The sequence below is a fragment of the Anoplophora glabripennis genome, unplaced genomic scaffold (genome assembly GCF_000390285.2).
Source record: "Anoplophora glabripennis isolate ALB-LARVAE unplaced genomic scaffold, Agla_2.0 scaffold1026, whole genome shotgun sequence".
Taxonomy (NCBI): domain Eukaryota; kingdom Metazoa; phylum Arthropoda; class Insecta; order Coleoptera; family Cerambycidae; genus Anoplophora; species Anoplophora glabripennis.
The window spans coordinates 81,481-92,905 of record NW_019417163.1 but is presented as its reverse complement, the minus strand read 5'-3'; the positions used below and the strand labels follow the sequence as shown (position 1 = coordinate 92,905).

The 11,425-nt window shown below is 33.6% G+C and overlaps 1 protein-coding gene and 1 long non-coding RNA gene across 2 annotated transcripts in view; one reads left to right on the top strand and one right to left on the bottom strand.

Moving 5' to 3' along the window:
• On the top strand, positions 1–697 carry LOC111692175. Its single transcript, XR_002763163.1, has 2 exons — positions 1–58; positions 180–697. It is a non-coding gene; the product is annotated as an uncharacterized LOC111692175 (long non-coding RNA).
• The window catches only part of LOC108913405, a 46,312-nt gene that overhangs the window by 2,088 nt on the left and 32,799 nt on the right, over positions 1–11,425 (bottom strand). The window contains exon 7 of the mRNA XM_018718951.1: positions 4,478–4,579. Coding sequence (XP_018574467.1) covers positions 4,478–4,579 — 102 coding nt within the window. The remainder of the gene's footprint in view (positions 1–4,477; positions 4,580–11,425) is intronic.

Sequence of the window (11,425 nt, the reverse complement as noted above, 5' to 3'; positions counted from 1 at the left end):
GTATAATATGCCGACAATTACAGGAAAAGAGCCAAATATGTGCTACTTCTTTTCACAAGTAAGTTTGACATTGTTTCCATGGGCGTTCTTACAAGGGTGTAAGGTGTCCTAAGTATTTTATTTGTTAATTTATTATGTTTGTATTTTGATACTGACACTAGCTCTGTGTTTATTTGTAGAATACCATAAGATCCTGCGATACGAGCAGTGTGGCTAGAAAATTTCGCCATATCTGAATATGATTTTTCAAAGGATAATTATGTCTGTCGAAGCATTTCCGTGCTACAGATATTAAGGTAACAGTAACTGGAAAACGATGTCTCACACATGGAACTGTGCCTATTAATACAACATTTGGAAGGTAATACGTTTTAGCACAGTGTTGATGAAATGGTTGTGCCGTCTCAAAGGTTCCCTCTTCGAGAAATTGCCAGTGAAGGAAATTTTATAGATGTTGCTATAAAACATCTTCAATCACATGTTGTCCCTGTTCCATAAGAGACGAGCTGTCAATGTTATGAGCTCAAAATTCAGCTTATTTTTGTTGCGTACATTTAAAACATGCTTATTTTCCCACACGATTAAATGTTGTTCAATGTAAATTCATTTTTCCGTTACTTTTAGTACAAATATGTTTTGTTTTCTTTGCATTGTTTATATTCCAGCAGATTTTAATTAAATATATTTTTGCTCCTTTTCTTGTAGTTTTATTTAAATTATTTATTTTAATAAATGTTCTTCCAGTAATCGAGAACTACTATGAAATAATAGAATTAATAGTAGGCAATGACATTGCTATAGCTATAGTATAATGATAGTTTCAATCGAGGAGTTTTCTTTAGTCACTCTTTTGTTCTGGAAATGTTTTTAAAATATTAATTATAGATTTTGAAGAAACCATTAACTTTTTCCTATTTATTGTCTATTTATTACACATGAAAGCTTAAATAATCGAGCACTTCTGATTTTATTCTATTAAAAAGTGTAATTTTTATGGTTTCCTTATATTATGATAGATTTTAAACCTAAACTCGGTACGCCACTGTACCAGGGACCATTGTGTTTACTTATGTATCATTTGTTTATCAACATACAATAGGTTGATGTTACATGTTTACATTGTGTACTGAAATAGGGAATGCGACCTCCCCTTTACTTATTACTCTGAGATTGTAACTCGTGAGAACACACGCGATCGGTAGTAGTCCGGGTGAATTAGGTTTTTTTTGTCAAAAATCGGATCCCGACTCAAATTTTGTGGACTTAAAATTAAGTAAAAAATACACAGAATAAAAGCCTAAAGGATATAGGATATTGTACGCTGGTGTAATTATTGTCATATGCTTAATCGGCGATACCCTTTTACTAAATATGTGGTGAATATTAAAGTAATAAAATTATAGCAGCACTCACTTGAGAGATATATTTCTTGATTAACGGGGGTAGAAGTCTGAAATTAAGTGTGAATATGTTTTAGATTTTTAGATGAAGAACAATAAATACAGGGTGTCCCACCACGAACTTAGGAANATATGTGGTGAATATTAAAGTAATAAAATTATAGCAGCACTCACTTGAGAGATATATTCCTTGATTAACGGGGGTAGAAGTCTGAAATTAAGTGTGAATATGTTTTAGATTTTTAGATGAAGAACAATAAATACAGGGTGTCCCACCACGAACTACGTTGATGGATATCTGGGAAACCGTTCGAATGATTTTTTTAAAATTGTGATGGTGTGATACGGACCGTGGACCTACCAAGCTAAAATATTTTCAAGGTCATCGTACTTCCGGTTATACCGGAAGTCGATACTAACTTTCTTATTTTAAATGGAACCCCCTGTATATTATTGCATTTTTGGAAAGAGCATCCATTTTTAATATACAGATTTCAAACCAATTACATCAAATAGTACTTAAAAAACATGAATTTAAAAAAAAGTCTCGATCCGACCAATAGGAGCGAGATAATATTTTTACTTAAAAATGGTATTCTGGCTGTTCTATTTAATATTTTGTAATAAACTTGGGCTCTTTGTAAAAAATCGGATTTGACCAAGAAATGACCAAGTATAAACGTACGTTAAAAACTGAATTAACTGCACGGCGGTTCATGCGGCTGAGCAGTAGCCATCCAATTTCAATCAAATTCGTTTTTGCACATCCATAATTTTCTTCATCGCTAATTTTGCAATGTAAACAAATTTTTGCGAGCTTTCGCAAAAGCCTATCCTTTTAGCAAATTTCCTCAGGAACAAAATCGATAAGTAGGTATACCCCATGTCGATTAGAGGCTTATTTTCGAAAATATAAGCGAAACACTGAAAAAAGAGCAATTATTATTTTTTTCTTTTGTTATAAACAATATGACGCTCGACCTCTACAAATACACAAATTTAGGCTTTTATTTTGTGTATTTTTTACTTAATTTTAAGCCCATAAAATTCTAGTTAGTCCCGATTTTTGAAGAGGGCATGTGCTTAGTCTAATTCGTCCGGATTATAGCTACCTATTATAGAGGCCAGATTGAGTGTCAGATATAGCTGAAAAGAAGAGGACGACGAACAAAATAACAAAGAAGGCCAATTATATAGTGCAGGCATCTCTGATTGAAGGTAAACATATAACGAATTTCTTCTGCTAAATGACAACAAAAAGTTTAAAAGCGTTTTTTGAGAAACCAATTTTTTGTAACTGTTCGGAAACAACTCAAAAAATTTCCAACGAATATTCGCGAATGTCAATTTAAAAATAAATGTTATCAAACGACTAAGAATTAGGCATTAAAAATAAAAAGTAAAATTAACAGTTGGGAAGTACAGAACGTAATTTAAGTACATAAACTCGCTCGAGTACTCGCTCTCTTTCTCTCTAATCGTTGAGGAAGAGCGGGGAGATCCCGACCTTCGCCCGAGCTTTAACCAATCACGTTCTCAAAATTATCTCTTTCTCTCTCTGTTACTCGTCCACACTGGTCCCGTGTAATTCACTTCGAGTGCTCAGATCACTTTATATCTTTGCCATTCTTATGGTTTTAGAGAGAGAGAGAGCGATATATATATAAATCACTCCGAGCTAATTTTCGTAAACCCCTATAGACTTAAAATCTGAAATGATGTAGTTCTTTCTACCTACTGTAAAATCTGAAAAAAAATCTCCAGTAGCATCGAAGGGATTAAACCTCCCTTAGGAAGCAATTTTTGATAACACGATTTATGTCAAATCGATATGAAATCATCCCCAGAATTTGTTGTCTTCGCTTCGTTTGTGGGTTTAGTTTCCGGACAACATTTATACCTACAGGGTGTCCAGAAAGGTCATGTCAAAAATGAAGGGATATACAGAAGAGGTCAAAATAGATGTAGTACTTCACATACATTTTTTTCCTATTGGGCTTCGTCGTGGAGTTATTCGCCTTCAAAGAAAAAAGTTTGAAAAACAAATTCCAATTAACTAAGTCGTTACCATGACAACAATGAAATTTGGGCAATTAAAGTAGCTCATGGTAATGTTCATTTCCAAGTTCAAACTGATATTCAATATACCTGGGTTATACAGGAGCAGGCGAAATTATCCATTTAAATTTATAGATCTTTGACAGCGTTGTCAAATTTGGCATTTTTCTTTCATAGTTCGATCCCTCACTCACTTTACTAAAAAAAGGTATACCGTATATCAGTCGATATCTTGTACAGTTTTTGAGAAAATTGAACTTTATTAACAACATACATTCTATAAAAAAATGTGATACTAACATTTTTGTAAAAATCTTGGTTTCTTTTGGTGCACGAAAACCTGATACCCAAAAAAAAGATCCAATAATATCATACATATTTCCCATATCGGTAAGTCGCTGACTGCGTGACCTTTTTTTTTACGAAAAAGTGTTTAGGTTTTGAAATTTGATGTCAGGTAAGTTGCTGATTGCTTGACCCCTTTTTTGTTTTTTTTTAGAAGCAAACGAAAGAGTGTCAGTTCTGAAATTTTATATCGGTAAGTCGCTGGGCCCACCCCAAGCAAAAATCCTAGCTACGCCCACGCTTTTATTTATGTTTTGCTACTGATGAATGCTTAAAGACTTCTCTTCACGATGGGCCATGCTGACCAGTTGAGCGCAATGGCTATCATGTAGAGGGGGGTTTTCTTTAGAATTTGTAGGGCAATATACTCTCATAAAAGGTCATCATTTTCCACTATATATTCCAATGAAAACTGATCAATCAAGTCAATTTAGTATAATCTATCCTATCTGCATTGCGCGGCTTGGCTGCAGAATAGTATTTACAACTCCCGGCGGCCAGCCCACAGCCTACTTAGTCCAGGTTGACTTTATGGATCTATTTGTCCATTTATAGCTCTGTTTGAAAATTGCAGAATTTAATGTACTCTACATAATTATCTTGAATAAAAATCATGTTTTTGAAACATGACAATGCCTATAAAAGTTTTTCACTATTATAAGAGACTTACTTACCTACAGGTATGAGATACCTTCGTACCACTGTATTTTCTCTTAACTCGATAGACTCTTCTACAATTTGATTTAACTCAAGTAAAAAGTTATTTTCATTCAAACCTAAAAAAAAAAAATTATTTGTGATTTCTTATTCACATTTGGCATGCTAAATCAAAATGTATCTACAACTGCAAACAAATTCTTGAACTATAAAAATAACAGTGGAATGGTCAGACGCTGTAGTAGTATAAAAAAAGTATTTCCGATTCAGTTGAAAAACCAAGACGTTGACAGTATGTATCTGGTTCGGTCGCTGACGCAGCAACTCGACATTGAAATATTTGAAAAACTTGTTCCCATATTTATTTAACCATACTCATATACAGGTCTGGTTGAACTAAACGTGGAGGTGGTAGAAATGTATATGCCCAGTTGAAGAATGCCAGCGCGGACAAACGAAATCTAACATAGCTGCATTGGGCCACTGGGCAATAAATCTCAGCTGTTGACAAGTGTTGACAAATTGCCCAGCAGTACAGTACAGCAATGCGGAATTTGGTGTGATTCAGGTAATTTTAATTTTTTATAGGCACCTTCTATTAATCATTGATATTACAATTGCGAAAGGGAGAAATAATATTGTTACAACATAGCATTTTGGAGACCTTTTGAAATGGAAACAAAACGAAATTTACCATCAATATAATAAAATTGTTTATATACAGTGTGGTCCGAATTTTATGCAGGAAACTTCGAGGACAGATTGATCTCTTTAAAATAATAGGAGTTTGCCTTATAGGTTGGCCATAGGTCTGGAACGGCCTCGTCTTAGAGATACAGGGTGTTGAAGTTGTTAAAAAATATATATTTTTTGTTTATATCTCAGGAATCTATTAACCGATCTCAATAAAATGTGGTACAAATAATGTACAATAGTAGGCCTTGCATTCCCTAAAATATGAGCTCTAAAGGTTTAACCAGTGATGTACAATGGGACAGGGGTCACCCAATTTTTATAAAAGAAACCTACGCCACTGTAATTTTTACAAGTTATTGTAACGGATTTATATTCTAATGCACTAAATACGTAAAAAAGGTGACTTGAATTTTTTCCCCGAGGTTCACAATTTTCAAGTTATTCATACAAATACAATCCCCTTGTGGCAGACACTTCAAACCATAATATTACAAAAATATTTATGTTTATGCTTAAAAGTAAGTGCAATTTGTAAGCACATCAACAAAATTCTTTCCACATCACTTGTGAGGTAGTGTTCCTGGACTTCCTGGTGTATTTTAGTTTTCCCTGGGGGCATTATCTTTACAAATAAGAACAATTTAAATCAAAATAATAATAAAAATACATTTACCAAGCAACAACAACTAAACAAGAAACAAAATTAACGTTACGTATTTACAGCAATACAAACCACCCACATCGATACATTTCTGACATCTTCCAATAATGGAACTAATTGAAGCTAATATCATGTAGTGGTTTTCTTTTAATTCATTACATCCGTCTTCAATTCGCTGCAGTAGTTGTGGTCTAGTATCTATTGGAGTAGAGTAAACTTTTTAAGTAGGTCAACCCAAACATAGAAGCCCAGGGAGTTTAGATTTGGCGATCTGGCTGGCCAAGACCAGGCCCGGTCTGGCCAGGTCGGGCAGTCGGCAAAACCCGACTTATTTTGGAAGGTAGGCCCCCAAATGACTAATGAGGCGCCAAAACTATAAGAAATATTTTTGTAAATTATTGAGATATAGCCACCGTAAATTGAAAAGAAAAAAGAACGTAAAAATGAAAATTGAATCGTTTGTAGAAATGGGATTTTCCCAGGTCAAAAAAATAACACAAATTTTATTATTTTGCCCTATACCCCTATAAACAGTGTACCTACAGGAAAGAAAGAGAGAAATAAATTTATATTCCAAATCGTAAGCCCTTTAAACTAATAACTCCTTTATCTATAAGCCGTGGGCTTGGGGGAAAACGAGAGAAATTAATATCTCCCAAACTGTATGTCTTTTAACCTTATAATAAACCTTTACTCTATAGCCGTATAAGTATGTGCCCGGAAGAAAAAATGAGAATATAAATAATAACCGAGAGCTTTAAAATTTTTTAAAACCCTCGGACTATGTCCAAACTATTATTGATTTCCTGTATCCTGGGTCGATAGGTTTAAGTTTATTACCTATATTAGTATAATTTTATATAATTTTAAAACCAATAAGTTTGGACGTAGCCTATAGAGCTATAGCGTAAATAAAATCTGTGAAAACGGCACGAGTACTGCAGTGGTAAGTATACTTATATTCCTACAAATAGCGGCGTAGCGCTTGAAATGAGCTTTAATTTGAACTGCAAATAGATATTCGTAGATTGTACTGGAGTCGGAGAAATGACGATTCAAAGTCACCTATCCCAATGAGTTTTTTTCTGTTAAAAAATTATTTAAAAACAGAATAAGTACCTAGGGCAAGCATATTAAAAGTATATTTTTTAAATTTTAAAGATGGTGGTTGAAATAACTAATAAGCTTTAATTTGAGCTGCAAATAGGTAGGAGAGTTTGCCTTGCAAGCTCGATCCAGATGGCAGCATGTAAATAGCTTCTGTCATGTCTGCCGCGTTTGCGCGTTGCACGCTGCGTTAGTGAAACAGAATCAATTTATAAATTAAAATTTGAATGAAATTTTTATTATATAAAAATCGTAGACAAATTTATTTTTGCAAGAAGCTAGAAAAGTAATTTTTTACGAATTTCGGAACCTTGGAGATCATACTCGGCAGTGGGATTTTCTGGTAAGGTGCGTGACACAACGAGAAAAAGAGCAGGTTACTGTACATAGTAAATATTCCAAAAGGAATTTCTCTCGCAATTATAAGTTTGTCATTGACAATAATGAGAAACAAATTTGCAAAACGATGTTCTTAAATACGCTTGCAATTTCTGAAACAGTTGTAAGTACCGCTTTGCAAAAAATTGGTGAAGGTGGTACTGTAAAACGGGACAGAAGAGGAAAACACAACATTAGACCGCATAAGAATCCGGATGCTCTAATAAAAAACATTATGGAACACACAACACTTTTTCCACTTATGCCTTCTCATTATACAAGAAAGAACTCAAAACGAATGTACTTGGAAGAAGGTTTGAGTATTTCACGAATGCATAGAATGTATTTAGAATATGCAAAACAACAAAAATGGGATGCAGTAGCTACACTCAGACAATACAGGGATACTCTTAATTCGAAATTTAATATAGCTTTCTTTAAGCCAAAAAAGATCAGTGTTCCGTGTGAACTGCCTATAAGAATACAGATCCCGATAAGGGAACAGAAAAAATGGAAGATGATTATATTAATTATAATTTAAACAAAATCGCGGTTCGAAATCTGAAAGACATTGAGCAAGAATTGTCGAAAATTGATAATCTCTAATAACAGCTTGTTTTGATTTGCAGAAGATGTTAGTAACGCCCAAGTCAGAAGTCAGCGATTTTTATTATAAAAGTAAAATGGCAACATACAACTTTACAATTTATGATTTAGGCAACAATCAAGGCTATTGCTATGTATGATGCTTATACATCAATGATTTTGAATTTGGAAATAACACCGTTTTCTTGAAATTGGCCACACTCAGAATGAAAATGACAGCATGCATGCTGTGATTGAAGTTGCAAAAAACGTCACTTTGCTATAGTCCTGATCAGTGGATTAGTCTAATAAAAATGGCCAAAGTTACTGCCCCACAGTACAAAGTAAAAGAAATGTCTCAAGAAGATTTTGTAACTTTTAAATCAATGGTAAAGAAACAAAACTGGAAAAAAGATATTACTGGAGAGGCTGCAAAAATCAGTAAAATCAGAGAAATCCACTGCGATTCAAAATCTCCCAATAAAGTATTTTTTGTGTATAATTTTGGAGAAAATCATAAAGAACTAGACTTACAAACAAAAAACACACGCAAACGCGAAGAATATCAATTTCCAAGATTGTATCAAGGTTTGCTGCCAATTGATGGTAAAAAAATTAAGCGGTCTTTTGGGTCTGTGTAAGGCTAATTTGATACTACCGATGTATCATGGATTTTACAACTTCCTTCGGCCTGCTAGTAAGACTGACCACCAGGAAGAAAGTAATATTGACCAAGAAGATGACTCTGACTGAATCGTAATCAATTTTCCTTTTATGTCATTATATTGATTATTAACAATTATTTTTTTATCTAAAAATAGAAAATGTTTAATTTTTCTACACCTAATTAGTGTAGCAAGTTGTTTCTCAATAAAAATTTTGTCGACGAAAACTGTATAGTAACTCATTCAAAATACATTTTTTTATCCTAAACTATTTTATTTAGATCATCAATAATTAATTAAGACCTAAATAATAATTACTTTGTTGAAGAAGAACGATTTAGCTCTTGTAATAAAAAAAATAATGAACATTATTATTTTCTCAACTATTCAAATGCAATTATCTGAGTATAGCCAAATTTGAGATATGACAGTTTTCCTTGGGAGAGTCGATATGCACCCTAATAACAGACAAAACCAAATAGGTCCCGATTTCGATTTTTCTCGACGGCCCCTGAAAGAGCCAGACCGGGCCTGGCCAAGACACTGGACCCTCTGCACCATTATGGTTGACATTGGCATTTGGTCTTCTACTTATCCATTATCTCATATAATTTTCATTATGCCATTGTATTATTCTCCTAAAATGCGCAGGCGCACATTTGTATCCAGCTATTTTGTCGTATATTTAATGGAACATCCTCTAATAATTCAAATAGATGGTTTTCTAGAAAGTTTAGGAATGACTCCGAATTTCATGAGGATTTTCTTGTGACCAAATATCCAGATTGTGAAAATTCGCTACCCCTCGCCTTGTGAACGTAGCCTCATCGGTCCAAAGTATTTCTAGTAAGAATTCAAACAACCACTGATAAAAATTTAGGCGTCTCTCTGCATCTCCCGGAAGTAAATTTTGCACAGGTTGTAAATGGTACGGATTTCTGCCATCCTTACGTAGAACTTTTCAAATTTTCGATTTACTCACCCCAAGTTGCCGAGACGTTCTTCGTGTAGATACTTATTTTGCCGAGGATCATTGTCAAATGCTTTTAAAATTTCATTTCTGTGCCTTTCATTCCTTTGTCGTGATTTTCCAAATATTATTTTAATCCAAAAATATGAAAACGACGGGTGTAAAGAATTTTGTATAAATATTCTTGTAATATTATTTATTTATTTATTTTATTTTATTTATTTATCAGTACAATATCCAACGAGCGATAAAGCCCAGTTACAGGATAAGGAGAAGAAGCAAGAAGTCAGTTATTATGGTTAGAAGTGTCTGCCACAAGGGGATTGTATTGGTATGAATAACTTGAGAACGGTGAACTTTAGGGAAAAAATTCAAGTTACCTTTTTTACGCATTTTGTGTATTAGAATATAAATTCGTTACAATAGCTTGTAAAAAAAACAGTGGCGTAGGTTTTTCTTATAAAAAAGGGGGTGACCCTGTCCAGTTGTACACCACTGGTTGAATCTGTAGAGCTCATATTTTAGGGAATAGAAGGCCTACTATCGTACATTATTTGTACTAAATTTNAAAGTAATATTGACCAAGAAGATGACTCTGACTGAATCGTAATCAATTTTCCTTTTATGTCATTATATTGATTATTAACAATTATTTTTTTATCTAAAAATAGAAAATGTTTAATTTTTCTACACCTAATTAGTGTAGCAAGTTGTTTCTCAATAAAAATTTTGTCGACGAAAACTGTATAGTAACTCATTCAAAATACATTTTTTTATCCTAAACTATTTTATTTAGATCATCAATAATTAATTAAGACCTAAATAATAATTACTTTGTTGAAGAAGAACGATTTAGCTCTTGTAATAAAAAAAATAATGAACATTATTATTTTCTCAACTATTCAAATGCAATTATCTGAGTATAGCCAAATTTGAGATATGACAGTTTTCCTTGGGAGAGTCGATATGCACCCTAATAACAGACAAAACCAAATAGGTCCCGATTTCGATTTTTCTCGACGGCCCCTGAAAGAGCCAGACCGGGCCTGGCCAAGGCACTGGACCCTCTGCACCATTATGGTTGACATTGGCATTTGGTCTTCTACTTATCCATTATCTCATATAATTTTCATTATGCCATTGTATTATTCTCCTAAAATGCGCAGGCGCACATTTGTATCCAGCTATTTTGTCGTATATTTAATGGAACATCCTCTAATAATTCAAATAGATGGTTTTCTAGAAAGTTTAGGAATGACTCCGAATTTCATGAGGATTTTCTTGTGACCAAATATCCAGATTGTGAAAATTCGCTACCCCTCGCCTTGTGAACGTAGCCTCATCGGTCCAAAGTATTTCTAGCAAGAATTCAAACAGCCACTGATAAAAATTCAGGCGTCTCTCTGCATCTCCCGGAAGTAAATTTTGCACAGGTTGTAAATGGTACGGATTTCTGCCATCCTTACGTAGAACTTTTCAAATTTTCGATTTACTCACCCCAAGTTGTCAAGACGTTCTTCGTGTACTTATTTAGCCGAGGATCATCGTCAAATGCTTTTAAAATTTCATTTCTGTGCCTTTCTTTCCTTTGTCGTGATTTTCCAAATATTATTTTAATCCAAAAATATGAAAGCGATGAGTGTAAAGAATTTTGTTGATGTGCTTACAAATTCCACTTACTTTTAAGCATAAACATAAATATTCTTGTAATATTATGGTTAGAAGTGTCTGTCACAAGGGGATTGTATTGGTATGAATAACTTGAGAACGGTGAACTTTAGGGAAAAAATTCAAATTACCTTTTTTACGTATTTTGTGTATTAGAATATAAATTAGTTACAATAGCTTGTAAGAAAAACAGTGGCGTAGGTTTTTCTTATAAAAAAGGGGGTGACCCTGTCCA